Source organism: Buteo buteo, chromosome Z (genome assembly GCF_964188355.1).
Source record: "Buteo buteo chromosome Z, bButBut1.hap1.1, whole genome shotgun sequence".
In the NCBI taxonomy this organism is placed as follows: Eukaryota; Metazoa; Chordata; class Aves; order Accipitriformes; family Accipitridae; genus Buteo; species Buteo buteo.
Window position 1 is genome coordinate 57874857 of NC_134204.1, and position 25982 is coordinate 57900838.

The window sequence follows — 25982 nt, forward strand, 5'->3', positions numbered from 1 at the left end:
TTAGGCTTTGAGTTCTATGAATTACAGTTGTTTTACACTTTCAAAAATATGACACATTTCATATAATTTTCTTATGATCTCTCAACATAGATTAAAAAAAGTCTGTCATGCACTACAATTAAGGTGGCAAAACTTCCCCATACAACACTAGCATCTGTTGCCAATATCTAGAGTTGTACGATCATGCACAGAAATATGCAAAGTCATGAAAGGAAACAATGCACCTCTTTCTAAAAGAAAGAACAGGACAAATTGTGTAAGTGTACATCATACATTTATTACTGAACAACTCTCTCAACTCCAAAATTGGGCACAGGGATTAAAAATAAAAATTCATTGCACTACCTAGTAAAGCATTACTAGTAACTCTCATAGAAAATGTACAAATTTTGTTAAAAATTTATCAAGCCTTCAAATGATTTGGTTACAGATACAATACATTTAAAACTACATGTTAAATGATACAATAGCATATGATTTAAAGAAAACACTTGACAAAATATGATTCCAACAAAACCCATAAGCTTTCATAATCATTAGCAAATCTGAAACACAAGTAGCAAAATGAGGTAACAATGTACCAAAGAAAAAAACCACAGCTTTTACAAAGGCCCAAAGATAACTCAGTCAAAAATGTGTTTTCTACAATTAAAATTAGAAACGTTGGTAAATCTCATCCCACGTATTACACAATGGATTAACAGCTCTGAAATCACATTCAAAAACTGCACAAATGGCATATAACAAAAGGCTTTTTTTGTAAAGCGAGCCACAAAATGAGACATTGGAATTATCTGTAGGCCTTCATATCCACTAAAATGTCAAATTAAATTGACAGTTTATGCAAAAACACAGCAGTGCCAATATGATAAAGCAAACATACTACAGGTTTGGTTGGTTTTTTTTTTGGAGAAGAAGGAGCCAGGTGATGGCAGAAAGGCAATCAACATAAAAAAAGTCTTGCTAAATTCAGGTGCTGCCAGGCACCATGGCAGGCTGTGAAATTACACACAAATGTGCATAACACATGGCAGTTAACAGCTGAACATGAATCCCCCTCCCTTGACAGCCACAACAGAGAAGACTTGGTTGTCACTTGTCTGAGCTGAATCAGAACATATGCAAGTGTGCTGTTTATACACACTAACCACAGGAAGCAAGAGTCCACATGTATTTGCAAGAATCCCATGCAAATGAAAGAACCATTCCAGAAGAGATGAGCTGTAAAAGTGCAACAATTAATTTCAGGATTTTACCAACTTAAACCCTCCATCTCCTAGATCTCCCACTGCTTCAGAATTTTACTAGGGAGAAAGGGACATTACACATCAAGATTTCCCCAATTTTAGAAAGAGGACTACTTTCCCTTGGCTCCAGAAGGATGTGTTTTGTTCATTGCATCTAGTTTAGAAAAAGTACCCTCTTTACATGCTTTGAACTGAATACTGAGCAGAGTAGTGTTAGTTATGTTCAAATCTGTACACACAGGATTTTTTCTTTTGCAGTTACATAAAAGACCCTAAGGTTTGCAAGACGTGGCATATGCTTTTTAAACACATGATTTTATTTGTTAAAAAAATAAATTTTATTACATGTAATTTAACCTGCTAGGTGTTATTGTGAGAAGCCTATTCTCTAACTACACTGGAAGAGAGAAGAAATTCTAGTATTTTGAAGTTGATGTACCAGCATTTTTAGTTATTTAGTGTTCTTAAGTATCAATAGGTATGGAAAGACTCACTGTTTTTGAGAACTACCTGCATAACTAAACAGAGGGAAGACCATCTGAAATAGGGCAAAATTGTGCTTTTATTTTATCTGCACCAAGAGCTGTGACTGATGTGTAGAATCTTCAGAGGGAAATCAGCCTGGAGAACATCTAACCCTGTTTGAAATTATAACTGATACTAGAGCATAGCAGCATACAAAAGCATCAGAAATGATAAAGAATAAACTTAAAGCTGAGACTGGCAGCAAGTTGCAGCAATATTGCTAACCGTGCCACCTGTGCTGCTGCAACCAAAGTAATAACACTGAATTTAGGAGAATAATTTTGTTGCAAAAAGTGCATCCTTTGAATAACTATGGTATATGCAGACCTAAATGTTTTGCTAGAACGTATCAAAGATGTTAACAGTCTGAATGTTATAAATGAAGCTTTTTTTTTTTAATAGCCCAAATAAAACATTATTCAGAGCACTTGAATAGAGGTTACCACTTCCTATTTCGCAGCACTGTTCTGGAAGCTGTCCCAATTTTCTCCTATAGTGGAGCTCTGCAATCTTGATTGCAAAACCCAAGGAAGTTCCTTCTTTGTATTACACTCATCATGAAATAAGGAAGGGCAAGAAGCAGCATCAGGGCAACTGAATTCTGCAGTTAGTGACCAAAACCCACCTTTTCTTGTGATAGAATGAAAAAAATCAGAAGTTCTACTTCTCTGAGAAAATGCTAAAAATTTTATTTTATTCATGAAGTTGCAGGAATAAAATTGTAACCTTTTACAAGTTATTTTAATTGTATACAAACTCCCTTGTAAATAACAAAGAATGTATGTGATTAAAGCCAATGTTCATAAGCTAAAAGATTATGTCCTTAGCAAGTACAATGGCCAAAAGTGAAGAGCTCTTGCACAACACCCTCAGTGTCCTTTCTACTTCCTTTCATGGAAGAAGCATATAACTGGCAAACCCAGTTAGAAAAATTTAAAAGCAGAACAGAAAAGCATTGATACTTATATTAGCAACTGAAAGTGTTAATATTGCTAAATGATTTCTGTGATATTGCAACTTTACATTGATAAAATAACTTGTAAATCAGCCATTTAAAAATCCAGACTTTGTAACATATGCTAAAAACCCCAAGGTTACTCATGTATGAACAATCAATGCACTCTTTAGTGGTACACATTTAAAGCCTCCAATGAAGGGGAAGCATAACAGCTGTTTGAATAGTAGGTAGAAAGGTCTTTATACCTGTAAGTACATGGGGGAGGAAATACTAAATGTCTGTAATTGCTGCACCCATTGCATTCAGTGTGCAACTGCAAACACAAGGAAAGGAACCAGTGTACAGTACTAGTACTGTTTAAATAACACACAAGATTATACATTGCAGCATAATTATTACTACACACATACGTTCTTGGTACATGCTGGTATATAGGTTCTCAAACACACATGCACACTCACTCAGTCACAAGCACACGTCACACATCCTCTCACAAGCAAACACACATTTACACCATTCATTCCCACTCACAGTATCTGAAGGCTATATTGTTTGGAGCTACCACTTTTTTTTTTTTCCTTTTTCTTTTATATAAAAGCACATGCTAAAAGATCACATCCACAGTAATCTCGCAGCAACACTCGGAATGATCACACAAAAACCAGGGAATGTTAGTGCACACACAAAATTAAGCTAAAAAAAAAAAAAAAAAAAAAAAAAATCTTTGGAGTTCCAATCACACTGTTAGTATAACAATCCCATAACTGTGAAGACTAGTTATAAGCTTTATAATTGATTAAGTCACACAGTGCAAAGTAAGGTCCATTGACCCTTTTGTGTAAAGGGTAGGCTGGAAGCCACATGGGTAAGTTCAATAGATAGTTCATATATACATGTGACCAGGAACACCCAAACCAGATTTGTGCTCTTAGACTGGTCATTCTGAATCACGATGCACTTCCGAAGCATCAGCTCTACAAATTGGGCAGGTACGATTTGCCTGTAAAACCAGAAACAAAACACGGTTTACTGTACTGAAAAATACACTGTTAAGGTAATGAGTATATGACACTGACACCTGTGAGTATTGAAAAGCAATTTAAGAGTATTTAAAATAAAAGAGACAAAGTGTGCTTATGCCTTTTTTTTAGTTTGTTTTGTTATGAATGGTATGATAGGCTTGCCAATTCAAAATTGTGTTTACAAAAAAAAAATTGTGCCTTTTATCTTTACAGATAAAGTGAAACAGCAAACTAGGCTTTATCTAAGTGATGGTGCTTTTATCAACGCAGACTCATGGTTATAGTATATTGCAATCAAATGGATGCAACTAAGAAGCTGTACTGTATGCTGCAGAGAAACCCACCAAAACCAGACTAGCAACCTTGGGCTACAAATAAACATCTTATATGAGGGTGTTATGTTGTCACAAGCTCTACTGACCAGGAATCACACCTCTTAATACACTGCTTATTCAGTTATTCTCACAGAAACCCATCATATAGACTTGGTCAAAGCTGAAAGCAGACCAGTGAAAGAGGGAAAGGCTTTTAAGTAAAGAGAAAGGGGGGCACGGGGAAAAGAGAGAGAGATGACCTGACAAAACAGGTATTCAAGTAACATACACAACCAGGTCTAAATTTAGCCTTTCAGTAAAGCACTCACTGAAAATACATCCTGTGACCCTTTTACTTTTATAGCTTCCTTAAAATGGTAAGACAGATGAGAAGTAACATTCCTTAAAGCTACTGGGAAAGTATTTCTGCCTTCTCATTCTCCTTTTCAAATAAAGGCTAATTTCATTGCAGCAAATGTTGAGAAAAAGCCCAAAACAAACCTGTAACATCTATGCTAAAATATTTCCTTTGCAAAGGGTGGACTGGGGAGAACTCTTCCCTGCCCCAATTTCTGTATTTCATGGTTCCCAGAATTGCAGGACCAACCACTGTCGACTCCAAGTTTTTCTAAGGTAGCCAAATTTTTCAATGAAAATACAAGTGAGAGCATCAAGAAATGTGGCTCTGCAGGCCAGAGTTCAGAAATCATTGCCACAAATTTCAAATCCAAACAATAAATGCCAATGAAAGCAACACGCTATTACTGAAAAACTTAATTTAGTAATGCAAGTTAACATGAGGGTAAATGTTTTCTGTCAATTACTACTGTTGTTATTACTGTTTTATAGTTTTTATCATAGTTATTGCTTCATAGTTTTTGTAAAGCATAGATTGGAGAATCAATTCAAAATTTATTTCTTGTTCTTTCACTAGCAGTTTTGAAATTACTTAAGGACAATGCTATTACTTGGTCACCACTTTGTATTTGCTTTATTCTAGATATAATTCAGCTAATATAATTTTTAAAATAAAAAGGCATGTTCTTCAAAATTCAATGGATTAATGAATCAGGAGGTATTTGCTTAGAAAAATAATGAAGTATCTACCATTTGTAGCATGAAACAGAGCATTCGGTGGGAGTAATTTCCTGGTAGGAGTTGCAGAAATAAATCCACTGTGCCAGGATAAAATGAATACTCATAGACACTGCAGGGCTGCTTTTTAAGTTACTTTTCAAGATCCTGCATGAACATCTGTTTTAAATTTAGTTGCACTCTTGTGCCTTTCATGGAATTTATTCCCTATTCCTGGCTTTTAACATGACTCTCTGGTGCAAAAAGAGGAGTAAGATGGACATAATATTGTAACACTGACCTTCTAACTAGCCACTCTTTCAGGTAAACTTACTTTTTGTACTGTAAGTGAGAGTGAGCTGCACAATGAACTGATTTATTTTTTTATATTTTATAGAAATTTATAGCTAAAGTGAACTGCAAGTAGAATAACAAATCTGTAGGGCTACTAGAATCCTCTAAATAGCATTGCACTACTTTGGTGTTAGTCCATCAAACCCAAGTTAAACTATAGTTACAGTTTGTCTTTCCTCATACATAATACAGCATTTCCTATTCAGAACATTAAATATAAAGGCAAGTTGTCCTTGTTATCTGGTTCTAAACCCTCAGGGTGAAGACAGGTCATGTTTTCAAGCTATCTTTTAGAATGATGACTAACTCTTACTTTAAAAACCAAGAGATTTCTTGTGTATTCATATTTGACTAAAGGACTTAGGATATTAAGAAATAACCAAATACTGTGAAATATGACAGCTGACAATACTATGAAAGGCAAAAGTATAATCTCCTTCTTGCTAATTCTGTTTCCTCCCCTGTATTACATCTTCTCTCACAAATCTTTAACCTTGCTTAACCAGGGAAGTATAAATTAAAGTGGATGTTTTGGGTTTGTGTGGCAGGGTTTTGGTAGCGGTGGTGGGGGCTGCAGGGGTGGCTCCTGCGAGAAGCTGCCAGAAGCTTCCCTGGCTCCAAGTCAGACCCGTCTCTGGCCAAGGCCAAGCCCATCAGCAATGGTGGTAGTGTCTCTGGGATAATATATTTAAGAAGGGGAACCTGCAGCAGAGAGGGGAGTGGGACATGAAAGAAACCCCTCTGCAGACAGCAAGGTCAGTGAAGAAGGATGGGGAAGAGGTGCGCCGGAGGAGGGGATGCCCCTGCAGCCCGTGGTGAGACAGCAGGCTGTCCCCTTGCTGCCCATGGAGGTGAATGGTGGAGCAGATGCCCACCTGCAGCCCGTGGAGGACCCCTTGCCTCCAAAGATGGCTGTGACTCCATGGGAAAATCCACACTGGAGCAGCCTGTGCCTGAAGGACTGCAGCCCACAGAAAGGACCCTGGAACGCTGGAGTAGTTTGTGAAGGACTGCAGCCCCTGGGAAGGACTTATGCTGGAGAAGTTCACGGAGGACTGGGAGGGACCCCATGCTGGAGCAGGGAGAGGAGTCCTCACTCCGAGGAGGAAGGAGCAGCAGAGACAATGTCTGACAAACTGACTGCAACCCCCATTCCCCATCCCCCTGTGCTGCTGTGGGGAGGAGGTAGAAAAAATTGGAAGTGGAGTTGAGCCTGGGAAGAAGGGAGGAGGGGGGGAAGGTGTTTTAAGATTTGTTTTTATTTCCAACTATCATACTCCAATTTGATTGGTAACAAATTAAATTGATTTTTTCCCCCCAAGTCGAGTCTGTGTTGCTCATGACCATAACTGGTGAGTGATCCCTCACTGTCCTTGTCTTGATCTATGATCTTTTCTTTATATTTTTTTCCTCCCCATCCCACCAGCTGCGGGGAGGAGTGAGCAAGCAGTGTAGTGGTGATTTGTGGCCAGTTGGGCTGAAACAGTGACAGTGGGCAACCTAAGGCGCTGTAAAAGAACATTTCCTCTCACTTGCTCACAATACCTAAAAAGGTGGTACTGTACATAGCATTATTGCAGCAGGGCAGATCAAACCTTCCATGCATCGACAAGCCACAGAACTTTCTCAGCTACCTTATTTTTGCTCCATCATCAGCAACAGGCAGTGGAATAAGGATTTTTCTTTTTTTAAAATAATCAGATTGGATCACTAACCTCTTATTTAAATCTTTCACTAATAACATGGTGAAACTTAAAAGAATCAATGTCACTCCATAGTTCTAGAAGTAGTTCTAGAAATGTTCCTACATAGCAAATACGTTCTTCAAAGTGAGAAGATTAGATTACTAAAATACAAGGACAAACTGGTAACTTTTTATTGTGGTTTAAGCCCAGCCAGCAACTAGGCACCATGCAGTGACCTGCTCATTCCCTCAGCTCCCAGTGGGATAGGGAGAAGTGGAAAAAGAGAAGTAAACCTTGTAGGTTGAGATAAGAATGATTTAATAACTGAAGTAAAATAAAATGTAATACTAACAATAATAAAAACCAATAATAATTGTAATGAAAAGGAATGTAATAAAATAAAACAAAACAAAACAAACCCCAACCCCTCCCCCCCAAAAAACCCCAAGAAAAGACAAGTGATGCACAATGCAATTGCTCGCCACCTGCTGACCAATGCCTGAACAGCAATCCCAGCTCCTGGCCAACTCCTCCCAGTTTATATACCAAGCACGATGTTCTATGCTATGGAATATCCCTTTGGCTACTTCGGGTCAGCTGTACTGGCTGTCCCAACTTCTTGTGCAACTGCTTGCTGGCAGAGCATTGGAAACTGAAAAATCCTTAACTTAGGATAAGCGCTACTTAGCAACAACTAAAACATCAGTGTGTTAGCAACATGATTCTCACAAAACACAGCACTGTACCAGCTACTAAGAAGAAAGTTAACTCTTTCCCAGCCGAAACCAGGACACTTACTTTTTTTACCTTCTGGAAAAAAATTTACAAGTACTGAAAGCTACAATTTTACCGGCGCTTGCAGAATTTCTTAACACAATGTTGGCTAGATGATGTGAATTAAGTGGATGTGGACATAACTATGATATCAACATATAAAAGAAGTTGTCAAATACATAGAGGAACGGACAGAAGCAAAACTATAGAACAAAATATCTTCCAGTTATCCTTACTTCCAGATGTTTGCTGCCTAACTGTAACCAAGTTTAGACAGAGGCTGTAACTAAAGTAGGCTGGTGTTACAGGTAATTTGTTACAGTTTGCAAAGCAAAATAATCTTTATTTCCATACACCATCTTTGTACCAGTGTAACTAAACCCACATGGTATGAATATATTGCCTTAGGAATCCCACATTACGATGATTTAACCTTGTCTAGCTCATTTTGCATCCAGCTCTGGAACACATGATGTCAGTACCAGCAGTTTTACGTGGGTATAACTGCACCCCCTTTAGGTTTAGACTGCGTATCTTTCACCTCATTCCCCCACCTAGCCGACACTCTTACGCTCCTAAGAGTTCTTCTATGATAAGACAACCTCTAGAAAATACCACGTTTGAAGACCTGTCAGAAAATACATAGTTTCTAAGCTGGGACAGAAACAACAGAAAAAGCTGTTTCACCACTACTACAGTACATCCAAAATTACGAAAATAAAGACTAAACTAAATCTGCTTTTTTCACTTTGCTGTTCTGAATTTGACTGCCAGTTCATTACCAGTTGAAAGTACTAAATCTAACTGTAGAACTGTCACACTGAGTCCCCAAAAAACTTAATTCAACATACTTGTCTGACTCTTGAGACCAAAGTCAGGTAAGAAAGAACTTAAGAACAGAACAAGCATGCACAACACTTCCCTAACATGTTCTTCTAACTTCCAGCAATCTGCAGATCAGGGGCTCTATGAATCAGAGGTATATTTTTTTGCATTAGTAGCCTGGAAAGAGCCATCTTTTTTAAAATCCATGTAATCAATTTAACCTATATAGAACTATAACATCCACTGTCTCACAGGCTGTGTCAAACGATCTTAGTTCTTTTTTCATAACAAGGAGTGAATACAACCACTGGATACTCTGTCCACATCACAAATGACTTATGAAGTTTCATGCAGTGGAAAGACTTGACAAATCTAGTGTGAACTCTCCTGAAGAAAAAAGGTGAGGCAAGATGGGGATCAATACTGTGTTGGCAGTAGATCTGGCTAATGCAGCTTGTAGAGATGTCTGTGTATCACCATCTACTTATTTGTATTCCTGTTCTTCACACCTTCTGTACTATTTTCTCTGTCCTCTTACTGGGCTGCCCTGATTCTAGATACTTTCTTTTCTGCTCAGATTGTCTTGGAAGGGTATATCATGATTCTGTAAAACTGTGATTTCTATTTGTATCTATTACATTTCTATGTAAATGTATATATGCATACACATATACATACACACATTACACATTTTATTTGCCCCAGAACCTAACATTAATAGCAAAGTAGGGGAGGAATATATTAGTACTCATGCTTGCTATGCAGGATATGTAATAGTTAAAGCCACCATCATCAGAGAAACTCTAATTCATACTTCCTATATTATTAAGTTACATTTTGTTTTCAAGTCTTCTTTAATTTCACATTTTACTTGAATTCACAGCCATTGTTTTGTGCAAATGGAAAACACAGTAAGATCTGTCAGTGGAAAGAATTCTCTTCATATTCACTTTTCCTTGTACCAAAGAAACATCCTTCATCAATTACCAGAAAAATATTCTAAGTAGGCAGTGCTTCTGCTCTGTTGGGATTTCTAGTCTAAACATCAGAAACATGAAACAAGATAAAATAAAGAACAGCAAAATACCCCTTCCCTCTTCCCCCAAACTACATAACTAATTCCCTGTAAGATAGGAAGGTTTTTTTTGGTTTGTTTTTTTACCTTCAGCCATTTGTCGACACACTTGGCATGGAACTCGTGGTTACAGGGCAAGACTCTAAGTAGCTGTCTTGACTCAAAATCACACATGCACACCACACACCTAAAAAAGACAACGAAGTCCAAATGTATCTGCTATGTAAGAACAACAAATACATATTCCATACAAAACCTTACAGGTACGACTGCAACGTGGTAGCTCTTTTACTCCTTGGGTAGCTACAGTTATCTATATCTGCGGTTGAAGGTGTGTAGTGTCATAATGTAAACAGAAAATGACAAAAACAATTCTGTGCTTTCAAATCACAAAGCAATTGCTCCTGCTCACAGGAGTTCATAGACCCAACCAATACAACAGAGTTTAATCAAAATTAAAAACAATGGAGATCATGATCTATAAAGTTCACACCCTACTGATACTGGTAAGTCACACTGAGGATCACTGAAACTGGAATCTCAGGGGAAAATCCATACAATGAAGTTCAAACATTAGACAGCATTTGGTACTAAGTCACTTTAACTACCTTCATATCTATACTGCCCTTTCTACTTGGTTGTGCAGATCTTTCAAACACAGTAAGTTAATGGGTTTTAAAAATAGGAAGATGCACTCTTAAACCACTGACCAAGCTCTATCAGGAGCACTTGAAACTTCAACGCTTGAAACTATTTTAACATAGGCTAAATTAAAACTTGACAATGTCACTTTAATATCTAGTACACTGACTGAACAAAACCTAGAACACCTTTCTTCCATTTTAATTTTTTAAATGCTGAGGAACTAAATTGAAACATAGTGAAATGATGTGAGATTAGATAGAGGTTTTAAAGTAAGGATAAATAGTATTTGATCTGGAAAGCAATCCAAGAAAAAAAAGAAAATTAAACTGTTTACTGACATGACTGCTTTTAAAGCCCTTCTGGCCTAGCTGAGGCTGCAAATTAAAGAAATTAAAATATAGCCACATAATTTAGAATCATAGAATCATTTAGGTTGGAAAAGACCTTTAAGATCATCAAGTCCAACCATCAACCATGGCCACTAAACCATGTCCTGAAGTGCCTTGTCTACACGTTTTTTGAATACTCCAGGGATGGTGACTCCACCACTTCCCTGGGCAGCCTGTTCCAATGCCTGACAACTCTTTCAGTAAAGAATTTTTTCCTAATATCCAATCTAAACCTCCCCTGATGCAACCTGAGGTCATTTCCTCTCGTCCTATCTCCAGCTATCTGACAGAAGAGACCAGCACCCACCTCACTACAACCTCCTTTCAGGTAGTTGTAGAGAGTGATAAGGTCTCCCCTCAGCTCCTCTTCTCCAGACTAAACAACCCCAGTTCCCTCAGCTGCTCTTCATAGTACTTGTTCTCTGGACCCTTTGTCAGCTTCATTGCTCTTCTTTGGACATGCTCCAGCACCTCAATGTCTTTCTTCTAGTGAGGGGCCCAAAACTGAACACAGAATTCAAGATGCAGTCTCACCAGTACCGAGTACAGGGGCACAAACACTTCCCTAGTCCTACTGGCCACACTATTTCTGATACCAGCTAGGATTGTTGGCCTTCTTGGCCACCTGGGCACACTGCTGGCTTATATTCAGCTGGCTGTTAACCAGCACCCCCAGGTCTTTTTCCGCCAGGCAGCTTTCCAGCCACTCTTCCCTAAGCCTGTAGTGCTACATGGGGTTGTTGTGACCCAAGTGCAGGACTTGGCACTTGGCCTTGTTGAACCTCATACAATTGGCCTTGGCCCATCGATCCAGCCTGTCCAGATCCCTCTTGTAAAGCCTTCCTATCCTTGGGCAGATCAAGCCTCCCTCCCAACTTGGTGTCATCTGCAAACTTACTGAGGGTGCACTCAATCCCCTTGTCCAGATCATTAGTAAGGATATTAAACAGAACTGTCCCCAATACTAAGCCCTGGGGAACACCACTTGAATTATGGACCTTTGAAAGAGACCAATGTACTTACAATGTCTGTTCTGACTGGTGGTTGTTTGGATTGAACCTGTAGGATGGAAGCTGTTCAATGTCTGCCTTTGTCAACCCTCGTGGTTTGGCTTCTCCTAGGCGTTCTGCCAAATTCAGCAGTGCCTACAAAACATGGAAACTGTACATTTAAAAATTCACTGCTCAGAGAGGCTCTGGTTCCACTAGAGGTCAGGCTGACATTACATCTCACTACCCCAGCTGGTAGCACAAAACACCCTTCTATAGAGAAAAGTTTAGAACCTTAGTTCTTCCCTACAACACAAGACCCATGGAAAATCTGTCAGAATTCAATCATCTTTCTAATCATGTAAGATGTTCTCTTTGCAATTTCAAAACCTCCAGGACCTGTGGCTGCATGCACAGCTTGTTAAGTATTTTGCTTCTGAAGGATGCCCTCACCCCACTATGAAATTAATAGTGCTGGTAACCAGAAAAAATCGTTAACAAGTTTGCTTCCTAAGTATATGTGAGTCTGGTCTTGTGAGAAATCAAGAATTTAATGGGACATGTTCTGATTCCCACTCCATGTCTTGGGCTAGCTGAATTGAAATATGGACATTTTATCCTCAATCTGGAAAACAAATACATACCATCAAACTTTAAGCACTTTTTTTGCTAAATTTTCTTTTCTTTTTCCATAAGCTAAGCATTGCAACTAAAAGCCTCTCATGTAAATAACTGGCACTCTGTCATGTATGTAACTTGCGCTCCTTCACATGGGCCTAGGAAAAATATCACTATGAACAAGATGGAGAACGAAGGCACAGAAAAGTTAAAAGACCTGGTGAAGGCTGCAAACAATACTGGTCACAAAGAGATTTCTAATACTGTCAAACCTAGGGCCCAAATTCTCAGAAATAAGATGATGTTTCTTCTGAACTAGCAGAGAAGTTATTACAAAAGTACTCATTGTTAAACTGAAAATGTGTAACTACACAGAGCTCTTAAGGGGAGCACAGGCAAAGAGATGCAAAAGTGAGGGTTGATGATGACTGTTTGGGAAGAAATTGAATGGAATTCAATAGCCTTAGAAACAGCAAAGACACAACAGCTAGGACCGCCCCATAATTATCTAGGACATTAAAGAGGGTTCTACATCTATAGATGTGAATTACTGTACCCTCCTGAGGACCAAGAAGAAATGGCAGTAAGACAGTTTTATAAACATTACATTTAGATTAATTAATCCTATGACATTAACACTATTCCGTGAAGTTAAGCATATAAACCCAGTAACTTACCCTGTTCTTTTGAAAGTGCTTCATTTCTGTTTGACATTTAAAATCAATTAAAATTCAAAAGGAGAAGAGTAGCATGTAGAACATAAAAGCTGACCAATTTAATGATTACTAGCCTGGAAGGGTGGATTCTGGGAAAGAGCAATAGACAAAAAATAAAGCTAAGCACTTCTAATATCCAGTATTGCAAAAAAATCTGAAAGGATGATTTCTGGATTCTGTCTTCACAGTCATTAAATTTATTCGAAAGGCAAAAGCAAGATTAAAAGCAAAATGTAGTCAAATTTTATGTTGCTTGAGCTAACTTCTGTTCTTTAAAGATAGTTGTAGTTTGCACACCAACCTCGTAGTTTTCTACCTCTCCGTCTTCCACATCCAACTCAAAGCTGAAAGCTGGTCCAACTGCAGGTGGCACTGGCAGCATTGATCTACCATGAGAGCAAACAATGATAAGGTTCAGCATGTTGAAGAAAAGCACAGAAACATCTGGCAGAGGTAAAGTTACCTTATTGATCTCTCTCAAATCAGCAAGTTCTCAGAACTGGTAAAAATGTTAAGTTTGAAGTCAAGAATGAACATTTGAAGTGAAATAGTCAAAGGAAAAAGCTAATTCTGCCACTTTTTGATACAGGGAGTGTTGCCTTTTTAATTGCATGCATGTCTCAACTGATACTTCCAACGAGGCTCAGCATTACTATAAAAACTTATCTCTTTATTATCACAGATTATGGAGAGCTAAAACTGACAATGAATTGATGTTCTGTTTTCAAATATGTTTTATTTCTTTAAGTGGATAAAATATCAACAAACAAAAGGAACCCTAAGTTCACTTAGCTCTCCAATACAAAATCCGTGAAACTTTTGTAAGCCTATAGTACACAATGAAGATAAATAGGATATGCTACTGGACCAACTTCCATACTGAAGGCAAGCACAAATTCACTTTGTCACATACTGTGATGTTGGTTAAAGCAGAATCTCTTCAGGGAGGCAAGAGAGATGTTTTTCTGTTTTTATATTCAACAAGTGTTTTTACCACCCCAAGATAGTACTATGGGTCAAAACTTAATGCACAGACCTAGAAATCACAAATTCACAGCACTAAAATATACTAAAATCCCAGTCAAGTCATCAGGAATTACTGTGCCACATTGTGTCCTCAATGGACAGGCAAGAAGCTATGACATTACTCTAAGACTGTAAGATGCAAAGCTGAACAACTTCACTAGATCATATTTCTGGTGCCATTTTCATGCCACGTTTGAAATTGCACAGCAAGAAAGTACAGATCTGGTGCCAATGTGTGATTATTTCCTTGTCAATGTCACCTTTGCCACCAGAAAATAATCTTTGTTTTCCACACATTTCATACTTATTTCAAAAGAGAACACAGAAGAGTAATAAATCTCGTGTCATGTACCCAAACTCTGCCACAGAGTCTACCATCACACACTGCAGAGAATTTCTAAATGTTAATTGTCCCATATCTTTTCCAGAAACAGCTAATCAGAGGCAGAACAGAAATTGAATAGCTGTAACAGATTAGCAGTTCAGCCAATAAAGAGTAACACATCACAGAAAGCTCCCACCCTTGTGTTTTGTAATTAAGAACCAAACCAAATGAATTTATTCCATAAGTGAAGACTCCTAGGACTTTATCCTACAGCGTGACCATGCCTCTTCAAGAGTATCCAAGAATCAAGTTTTAAAATTTGTTGAAGATTTTACAAAGAGTTCTACTGTGCCTCAAAAAAATCTACAAAACTACATTGGACAAAATTGTTCACTTATATTTTTCCTTGCTCAAGGGTGTATGTTATTCAAAATAGGCTGAAAACTTTACATAGAAATGGAAGTTTTCCTCTTCTCTGGGACAGCTGAACTATGTCTGTTCTCTGGTAGAGTCCAACCATAAAAAGTGCCGAGACTCTTGTTGAAAGTCACGTGACTTCCCAATAGCCTACATGGAAGCAAATGTACTTTGAACTTACAGCACATAAGGTAATAGGCTGGGATGGTAAGGGTGTGGTGGTATTGGCTGCTGAGATCGGTATCTGCTGCGCCCTGTGAGTCTTCGAGGCATAAAAGGTGGGTAAGGCTGCAAGAAAGAAGAAAATAAGCTTCAACTGGAACTTGTGCAACTGGAACTTGTGTCCAGTTCTGGGCTCCCCAGCACAAGAGAAACATGGACACACTGGAGAGAGTCCAACGAAGGGCCACTAAGATGGGATTGGAGCATCTCACATATGAGGAAAAGCTGAGAGAGCTGGGACTGTTCAGCGTGGAGAAGAGAAGGCTCAGGGGGATCTTATCAATGTACATAAATGTACATCAATGTACATAAATATCTGAAGGGAGGGTGCAAAGAAGACGGAGCCAGGCTCTTTTCAGTGGTGCCCAGTGACAGGACCAGAGGCAGTGGGCACAAACTGAAACACAGGAGGCTCCGTCTGAACATCAGGAAACACTTCTTTACTGTGAGGGTGACTGAGCACTGGCACAGGTTGCCCAGAGAGGTGGTGGAGTCTCCCTCCTTGGAGATATTCAAACGCTGCCTGGACATGGTCCTGGGCAACCAGCTTTAGGTGGCCCTGCTTGAGCACGGGGGGTTGGACCAGATGACCTCCCTTCCAACCTCATCCAGTCTGTGAGTCTGTGATTCAACATTTTGGGTTTTTAATCATGAAATAAAATCTGAATATTGAAATCCACTTTCAATAAAGCATTATTAAAAAAATCCAGCCTCTGCTCAAATCCAAAAGTACCTCAGCCTCAATTTGAAATGATTCCCATTGATAAAACACAATCATACCATTCCATGTGAAAAAGTAGTAACACACAACAGAAATCATTGCAAGCTCTTGTGTGCTTAGTCTATGTGCAGGCCGGTTTGGGAAATAATGAACTGCTGACCCTCTTGTAAATATAAAAGCTCAGGCTTTAGGCCCAGTGGTTGAGTAAAGAAGCCTTTAAAAAAAAAGTCTTTAAAAGAAGATTTTTAAAAAATGTCTTTTTAAAAAAAAACACTTTTAAGTAGTGGTGTCTATTTATGTTTACGTTAAAGAAGCGTTGAAGCCTTTCAAATGTACATGGAGAGTTTAATCAGTACAATTTCTGCAGCTGAACAACACCTAAAGGACAGTCAAGCCTAAAGCTTCAATCTGCTCTTTCCATGGATAAATCAGGGCTTTTTTGTCATACTTTTTTTCATTTGTATGCTGAGCTCTTTACTTGTACAATTAAATTTTCATTATAATTTTTCAAAATTCTGTGCATTACCTACTAAAATGGAGTCATATGTGGTAAAAATTTCCACTTAAACGCAAACTGTATTTTTCTAGAAAATTTTATGAAGATTTAGGATTGCTTTATAAAAGACCATACTCATCAGCAATATACAACCCAGAACTGAAGCATCAGAGAGGACAAATGCTATGTAATCTGCAAAAAGATGGTATTTTGTTCTTTATCTACTTTAAAGACTGAACTTGGAAATCAAGAAAGCCTCACTCCAACCAAAATGTTTGTGATTGTAATTCATCTAACAAGCATACTGAGTAAAATACAAGCAGTTTATGGAAGTTTTTAAGTGTCTTTGTCTCCAGAGTGACTCATAGTGCCTGAAAACTTAATTGAAAATCTGTACACCTTTAGTTTAACAAGCTGAATATTTTTTTTAAATGGTGGAGACTTATTTGAACCTTTATAAAAACTGCAGCAAGCATTTAACTAGGTTATGTGACTTCAAGAAGACTAATTAAAGAGAAGTTATCTGTATATTCTGTAGTCACAAGCCCTAAAATTTAATTCTCATTTAAAATCTTGAATAACAATATGCCTCTAAAACCTTTTGTCAACTTGATGCACAGGTCAAACATCAAAAAAATTCAGAGCCTGTACTTCACTTCTAGTCATTTCTTCAAGCATTACACAGACAGGAAAGGTTTTTTAAAAAAAAACAATGCACACAGAACAACCACAACAACAAAAAACATCTCAGGATGCAATATAATTGCAAATTGAAGTGCACCACAAAGATCCTAGAGGTAGCACAGGTACTGGACACACTACAGAAACACAAAATTCAGCACAGACTTTATCCTGCAGCAGGTTTAATTTTTTTTGTGCTGCTGCAGTTGAACTGCCTGTAGATCCCCATAAAGTTAGCTTAAGCAAGTTTGGCTACCTTTATAACATGGTGCAGTCAAAATTATGGAAGCACTCTATACAACTGCTTGCCTGCGAATTGCGAACACTCTGGAAAAAAACTATTTTTAAAGCATTCTAGCTTTCCTGACTTGTGGAAACATAGCATACGATGAAGAATTAGCTAAAAGTGACAGCAGCTTTTCTGAACTGTACTAATTAATATCTGCAGTAGAAGTCCTGGACTGTGTGGTAACATGAAATGTTTTCTAAGTAACTGTTACAACACTCTGCAAATAATGTTATCAGAAATAATTTGCTGGTATCATCAAGTTACCCTTAACTTGATCAAAACAAGCTTAAAGAAAATACCACAGTATGCAGCTATAGCCAATAATGGAATAAAACTGCAAGAAGTGCCACTTTTCAACAAAATGTACTACAGAATGAAGATCAAGAATGTTAATGTATTATGAATGAGAATGTGGCACAGAAAACAATACTTACTACACCAAATGACACCTCCTGGTGTAAAGGATCGTGGGTTAAGAATTGGAGAGGAGCTGAGGGAGGCAATGTTGGTGGATGGGCTGGGGGAGGGTATGTAAAACCTCCTACAGGAAGATGTTCTCCAAGCAGTTCTACTTCATTTTCTATCCTTTGAAGTGGCTAAAAGAAAAAAAAAAAGAAAAAAAAAAAAGAAAAAAAAAAAAGGGCTTTGTTGCAATAATAGAGATGCCATTTTTCCCCAATAAAGAACTGCAATCCCAGCTGTATGTTCTGAGCTGCTGTGGTCAATTTTATAGGGTAAAAAAAAAAAACCAAACCAAAAACCAAAAACCAAAAAACCGAAAAATTACAGCTATAATTGTACCCAGTTTCACATAGTAACTCTGAACAATTCCTGTGTCATTAACACTACCAAAAAGCAAAGACAACACTACACATTTGATATAAATTCACCTTTTCCAGCTAGCCATGCTTATAGACCAGGAATTTATGCGATCTAGCAAATATAGAAGTGGCTGTAATTTCCTGTGTCTTGCATTTTTCAGGACAAATATTTGCTCTCCTTCTTGCCAGGCTGCTCTCACTGTACAACTATGCGAGAGAAAAAAATAAACAACCATAGACAAGAACTGAAATTGTGCCAGAAAATCTGCAAAGTGGAGAGGAAACATAGCGAATCCAGTGGATTAAACTGCTAATGATATTCAGTAATCAAGCAGATGCTTTCCTAGGTGGGTCATGCATGCAGTCCTACCACGAACACACAGTCCAGAGGTTTCAGAAGCGTGAGATTCCAGTTCAGTATTCTAGTCAACTGTATGTTGTACATCAGTCAGGCCCAAAAGTACTCAGGAAATAATCAGGAACTGTCATTGTTTCATTAGTACACCTTTCTGTTCTTGACACTGAATTCCACCATTTCAAGAAATTCAGCTAAGAAAGCCACCTTGTGGAACCAAAGGAATATTCTGTTTCCCTGTTATGCAGAGCAAACTTTAAACACAAGGTATTCTTAAAACACTAAGATACAAGCTCTTTGCCAGAGCTGAAAGTTGACAGGCAAGCCTAGTCAATAACCTAACTAAGCAACCCAAGCTATAAAACCCGAGCTCATACATTTTCTAAAGGAAAATCTTATAAAGATTACCACTAAAACCCATATTTTCCCAGTTGTTCTCCCATCATCGTAACAAAGTGATTACAACCTTATCCACACCTGAGACATGGCATGGAGAAGTCTCAGCAGTGTTTGTAAGTAACAATGAAGCTGTTTTCTATTTCTGCGTTAGTAAAATACTGGCATCTTCTAGTCAGAGGAGCAAACTAACGGACACGAATATACAGATAACTCCCCAGTAAGAGCTGTGGGCCAGAACTGAAAATCTGATTTCCCCCCAAATCCAAAACGTGGTTACATTTTCCCATGTTTGCATAGTCCCTATCACTAAGGCAAGTCTGCTTAAGCAGAAGGCATCAGTAACTTTCATAAGTGGGGAGAAAAAAAAAGAAAAAAAAAAGGAGAAAGGGCAACTGTAGGCTCCTGAATGTGTCTGGATGACCTAAGGTCATTATGTTCTAGGAAAAGCACTAGTCATTTAAAAATTAACTGAGAAGTAATACAACAGAAGCATGTAACAAAAGTAACATTCTGTGCTTTCTTCTCTCTCTGCTAAGCTTTCATCTGAGACCACTACTGCACTACACAACCTCCTCTGGATTCTCTTCTGCTTCCTGGGAAAGAAATACCTGAAGGAATAGTTGGTGAAGCAAATATACATCTTTTTCACAGAAGTAAAGCCCTATGGAGAAACAGCACAGACAACAACTGACAAAATCTGAAGAGAAACATGGTGAACTTTAAAATTATTTTTTTATCTTCACACTAAGTGGTTACAGACTTGCTAAGGAAACATAAGTGCAAAACTTACTACTTTAAACAAAATCATTCTGTTTCTTCAGTCAGCTATCAGCACTATTTGCCCATCCAGCCCCACCAGTTCTATGGAGAGTGGGGTAAGAAGCATTACTTACCGACCGTGACTGCTGTGCTTGGAAAGGAACGAATTGTCCTGGAGGAGGCAAGTGAGGAGGGTGGTGTGGAGAGATATGAGGAGGATGCAAAAGGAATGGGTCACTAGAAATGAGGGGTGGAAATGCTGCATATGGTACAGGTAGGTGCTGGACTGAGCACGCCTGAAGCATCTGAAATAAAATGAAAACAACGTATTTTTGTATCTAGCACAAACATTCCCTATTGAACATTCTATATTTATTAGGGAAAGATATTATTAAAACAAAGCAGTTCTTTTGCCTCCTAGGAAAAGCCTCCAAAACACACACAAATAGCAACTCAATCAAATACACAAGGAACAGGGATTAGTATAGAACAAGCTCTGGAAGTCTTCTTATGAGGTCAGTGGCAGTTAGGGTTTTCAATACTCCAGGATTAGACAGACTCCTAAGTGATGAGCAGATACTGTTATCCTAGTTAATTTTATTCTTCCCACATATTACCTTCAAAACAACTTGCCATAGCAATGGCCTTGCAAAAATTTTAAGCTCCAAATATTGCTGAGGGACTCCCAGCTGTCAGACTGTGCATTAAAACCTCTGTTGCCCCACTTACTAAGAATAATTCATAAGCTCGGCTCAGTTCTGCACTTTGAGGGGAGCCCCATGGTCTAAAGGTGGCTCCCTAAGTGACAGATACTGTGGGAAATAGCCCCTTTTCTCTCCTCTTTGAAATTCCTCATACAAAAGCAACTTTGGGCACTAGAGTTTGAACACTGAAGTGATGAAGGTACTGCAGGGAATGTGCTTTGTGGAAGTGTTCAGTTTTACTTCTGACTCTAGATATGGAGGAGCAAGAAAACCTGCATTCTCTTTTTCTTGCTTTTTGATCCATCATCAGAATGTCAGGCATTTCTGTTCCATTTTTGACAATTAAAAGAGCAATTAATAAGGTACTTGTTATCAAATCTTACGAAGAAAGAGGACCCAGTTCTGATCTTTTTTTTTTTCTTTTTAGTCATGTCACACAACATATTGTGCATACTGACTAAATGGCATAAAATGGTAAAGAGATCTAGTTTAAAATCAGATTACATTAGTGGAGGTGGAACTATCACCTCAATTCACTGTGATCATGACCAAACATAAATTTTTACATGCATGGAAGCAGTAGCAGATTAATTTGATCTGACTACTATTTTTTCTTAAATGCTGACTATTCTTCACCCTCAGCTACTGCATCATTCTTCTACAAAAGAAATACAATAGGCAAGTGTTTTTATTGTTAAAAATATTTTTTAAATTGTATTTTACTGAATTGAAAACTGTTCTCTGAAGTAGTTGAAGATAAATATGCAGGTAGAGCATCACACAGTGTTCTTTAAAACAGGAGGTACTTTGGGGAACATGTTAAAATAGGTTTCATCCCATGATTCTGTATGATAAAGATTACCATAGCTCCAATATATGTTTGGAATGATCTGTGCTATGTCCATGGCACTTTTTTAAGTTAGAGCAAATGAGGCTGCATTATCTTTCAAGTGGAAAGAAATGAAAATTATCTGTTTATTCATTCAGGCTTTTGGAAAACTTCTGCTGTTTGAACGTATGTTTTCAAGAAGTTTTAAAACTGATGAAGGTATTTCATAAATGACAATTGTTTATTTTATAGTTACATATGTAGTGAGAGAGACAAATACTGTGAAAGTAACAAAAGGATACTGGGAAGTTCACAGATGAAGCTGTGAAGTAAGCTGACATGGTGGAGGGCAAGGCTATCTTTCAGATGTATTTTTATAGGCTGGAGAAACTGGCTGACAGGAACTGTGTGAAGTTCAACAAAAGCAAATATCAAGTCTGGCACTTGGAGAGAATAACCCCATGGAGCAGGACATTTTGAGACTGACTGGTTGGTGAGCGGATTTGCAGAAAAAAAAAGTTGGGTTCTGGTGGAGACATCAAAGAGAGCACACAAGAGCTACAGTGCACTCCTGCAGTCAAAAAGGCCTACTGCACACTCAGCTGCATTACTAAGAATGTAACTAGTGTGTCCAGTGAAGTGATTCCGCCCCTCTATTTGGAACTCCTTAAACTGTATCTCAAGTCCTGTGTCCAGTTTTGGCCTCCCCAGTGCCAAAGAAAGAGCTGACATACTGAAATGAGTCCACTGAATGACAACATGATGACCAGGAGCTTGGATCACACTGCATAAAAGAAGAGGCTGCAGAAGTGGATTTGTTATGCCTTAAAAAGAGAAAAATAAGCGAAGACCTTACCACTGTCTTCAGCTACTTCATGAGAGTGGACAGGCAGAACCTGACTCTTCCTCAAGGGGCAAAGTGAAAGGACAAGGACCAATGGGACCAAGTTGCAGCAAGGAAAATTCAAACAGATATACAGAAGGAATTCTTCACAAAGATAGTCAAACACTGGAGTGGAGGCTTAGAGGGTTGTGAAATCTCCATCCCTGGAGACATGTACTGCTTGTAGCAGGTGACCACCAGATGACCTCCACAGCCCACTCCAAACTTAAATTATTCCTCAATTCTGTGACATAATAAAAGAAAGCATAAAGTCTGCCTGCTGATGTTACATATACTTAACCTTAATTCTTTATATTCACTTTTACTGCATCCATTGTCTCAACACATTTGATTAACTGTTGTACATTCAGTCCAAACAACCTGTTAGAGCTTTACTCTATATGTATAGGACAGCTGCATTGCTGAATTATAAAACATTTTATGAATTGCACAGATAATATACCTGTTCAAAGCAGAGATTTAAGTGTTGTTTGGATTTCGCTAAGCCCCAATATAGATTCAGCTTTTTCTCTTTTCTTTTCTTAGGACATGTTGCTTTCTTGCCTTGCTGAATTTACTATGCAAGTATTGTTCCAATCTCTGGGTACCCAGCCTGAGATTGTGTCCTGGTTTCAGCTGGGATAGAGTTAATTGTCTTCCTAGTAGCTGGTGCAGTGCTATATTTTGAGTTCAGTATGAGAAGAATGTTGATAACACTGATGTTTTCAGTTGTTGCTCAGTAATGTTTAGTCTAAAGTCAAGGATTTTTCAGCTTCTCAAGCCCAGCCAGCGAGAAAACTGGAGGGGCACAAGAAGTTGGCACAGGACACAGCCAGGGCAGCTGACCCAAACTGGCCAATGGGGTATTCCATACCATGTGATGGCACATCTAGTATATAAACTGGGGGGGGCAAGAATCTCCGCTCAGGGACTAACTGGGCATCTATTGGTGGGTGGTGAGCAATTGTACTGTGCATCATTTGTATATTACAATTCTTTTATTATTACTGTTGTAATTTCATTAGTGTTATCATTATTAGTTTCTTCTTTTCTGTTCTATTAAACCGTTCTTATCTCAACCCACGAGTTTTACTTCTTTTCCTGATTTTCTCCCCCATCCCACTGGGTGGGGGCGAAGTGAGTGAGCGGCTGCGTGGTGTTTAGTTGCTGGCTGGGGTTAAACCACGACAGATTGCTTTGCTCCACTAACACCACCACTAAAGAGAAAAAAAAAAGTTATCTCTCATCCTGCCTCAGGGTTACACACTGACTCATGTAACAGATTTTCACCAGTTGGAAAGTAAGGGGAAATATTCCCCACAAATATTCCAGATTGGCCAGCAGTATGCTGCAGACATTGTTGTCTCTCATGGGGATAAATGGCATCTGGACAAGATGAATGCAAATTACCCTCGCTCTTCAACGAGCAGCTTGAATAAATAAGTGGTCACATCAAGGGTTTTGTTTCAGTGTCATAGGCTTGTTCACACCCTCAGGTCACAGAATATGCAACAGGAAAGTTAAGTTACACATTGCTTGCAAATACACAGCTGGCAGAGAAGAATGTTTATACCAACATTATAAATGGTTACTGGACACTATATATAGTATTTATGTATGATATTACAGATTTATACTAGAAAAAGGAGGGAAAAAAAAGCTGTGACTCTTCCAACAGATTCTGCAACCTTTATTTGCACAGCTGAAACTTCTTGGGGTACACTTGTTCAGCACTGGTGCCTGTTAACACTTAATGATGACATTTCCACAGAATGGTAGCATCAGAATGCTATGACCTGGAAAGTGGTATCTCCTAGCTGATACATAAAAATGTCTAAGAAAACAGTTCAAGTTCTTTCAGATTTGAAGGTGGCAAATTAGGCAGTCAAGGCACTTTATTCTACTCCCAGAAAGGCACAGTGACATCATTATTTAAGAATATTCTGATTCATTTTATGAGACCATTCTGAGACAGAAGAGCCCTTTTCAGCTTTTAGTGATCTTTCAGAACCTTATTACTTCTCAGAAGAAAACTGACTTCTGAGTATCAGACCTTTTTGTATGTATCCAATCCCTGAATAAGGTCTCTACTAAGATTTTTTTTCTAGGTGAGCTGCCAAATAAAAGCCTCATAAAGCTTCCTCTTACTATCTGAAAGTATGCAGAATAGCTGCTGCTAAGAAATCAGTTCATAAACCAACATTTAGTTTGAATTAAAAACCATCAGGACTCTATACTATAAAGTCATACTCTATAAAGACAGTAGGCAAGTAGCATATGCTTACCAGCTCTAAGCCTACACTGCTACGGCACTGCAATTTACCACAGGTGGAAAAAAAAATGGCTATTTCCAACACAATTAAAGCCACACAGACATTGAAGCTCTAAGGTGCCATTCCTGTGTCTAAGATTGAAGCTAGTACAACTACAGATACCCACTTACTGGGGGAGGCACACTGCAGACTGGAAGGTGCTGCCCACTGAAAACCACTGAGCACCCCGGGACCTGCTGTGTGTTGCAGGCTGGGATGTGCTGGCCTGTGCAAAGTGGTATCCCATGTGGAGCCACCGTTGTCACTGTGTATGAGACAGGAACTGTGCCCTGATGGATCTGCAGCAAAAGGAAAAAAAAAATTAGTAACTTACTGTAAACTCTTAACAGTGTTGCACAGCATGATGAGTATGATAACAAGCTTCTACCCACATATCAGAAAAAAATACATTCACAACAAAGGTGTAAAGGGAGGCACATGCTTGTAATTCCTGTTCATTAAAATATTCTTCTCAGTGGAACATTACTTATTAACAGTTTCTAGGTAAGGCCAAGAAGGATCTCTCAGCTTAAAATGTTAAAACGTCAAAGGCACCTTAAAGTCACTCAGAGGCATCTCAGACTCTATTAAACCATACCGCCCCCTGCCCCGCCCAATACTAAGGTTAGTTCTTACAAAATAAGAAGGCAGTAACTCCCACATAAAAGCTAATATACAAGTAGCTGAAGAATTGTCCCATGTCTGAAGGGACTGATTCAATAATTCAGAGGCTTGTATCTTTAAAGAACAAGAAAATTGTGTCAATTTTCTTTCTTCCAAAGAGACCAATCTCTTGATTCACTTTCAGACCTACACTCGTGCTAAGTCTCCTAACCTAAATGTAACAGAACAGCTAACCAGAAAGCTGAAAAGTGAATATGATTATGAGGCAGCATGCCCTAAATATCCACATTTAGATGAGGAAACAGACCCACATAACCCAATTTTCTAGCTAGTAATATTTCCTAGAAATTTAATCATCAAACTAAGATCCAAAGGTATTATGGACCTACAAATAACTTTTTTTGTTTTTTTAAAAAACACTAAACAAGAAATCTCTGATGCTCTAGTAAAACTGAAAAGGCTTAAGTGTCAGGGAGCATGGATTAATAAAAAGTAATTATTTCAAGGAAGCTCCCTGTTCCGTCATGATCTGCTAAAATGGAACCTGCTTGCTTAAAATGGAACAAGTAAGAAGAGCTCATTAGGAAGGTGAGAATGAATACAGACAGCTAACCTACTGAACTGGTAGTGTACAGTCAGACACAGAGGCCGAAAGAGAACACAGAGCATGGAATAGAACTTAAAATCTCAACCTGTATATCCCTAGTGACAGAAACCAGTCTCCCTCACACTGAATTTGACCCAGTTCTGGCTCAGGTACAAAAGTTGGGCATACAGTGCAATGCTGCATGTGATTCTGAAATATTTACTGCTCAGAGCATTAACAAAAAATGACCTCTCATAATGGTTATGTCCCTTAAGTAAAAAGCATCACCATGGAAGATATCAGTCTGGTACACCTGGATTTAT

The 25982-nt window shown here is 38.4% G+C and overlaps 1 protein-coding gene across 5 annotated transcripts in view; it reads right to left on the reverse strand.

The window, feature by feature from the left end:
- Positions 1–255: 255 nt before the first annotated feature.
- The window catches only part of RNF38 (ring finger protein 38), a 126243-nt gene continuing 100516 nt past the window's right edge, over positions 256–25982 (reverse strand). For all 5 annotated transcript variants that reach the window (XM_075020245.1, XM_075020246.1, XM_075020247.1 and 2 more), the window contains 8 exons: positions 24581–24748; positions 19856–20026; positions 17822–17983; positions 15160–15266; positions 13512–13596; positions 11911–12032; positions 9941–10040; positions 256–3730 (listed from right to left, as the gene is read on the reverse strand). In XM_075020245.1, the coding sequence (XP_074876346.1) occupies positions 3668–3730; positions 9941–10040; positions 11911–12032; positions 13512–13596; positions 15160–15266; positions 17822–17983; positions 19856–20026; positions 24581–24748 (978 nt within the window). In that variant the 3' untranslated portion in view covers positions 256–3667. The remainder of the gene's footprint in view (positions 3731–9940; positions 10041–11910; positions 12033–13511; positions 13597–15159; positions 15267–17821; positions 17984–19855; positions 20027–24580; positions 24749–25982) is intronic.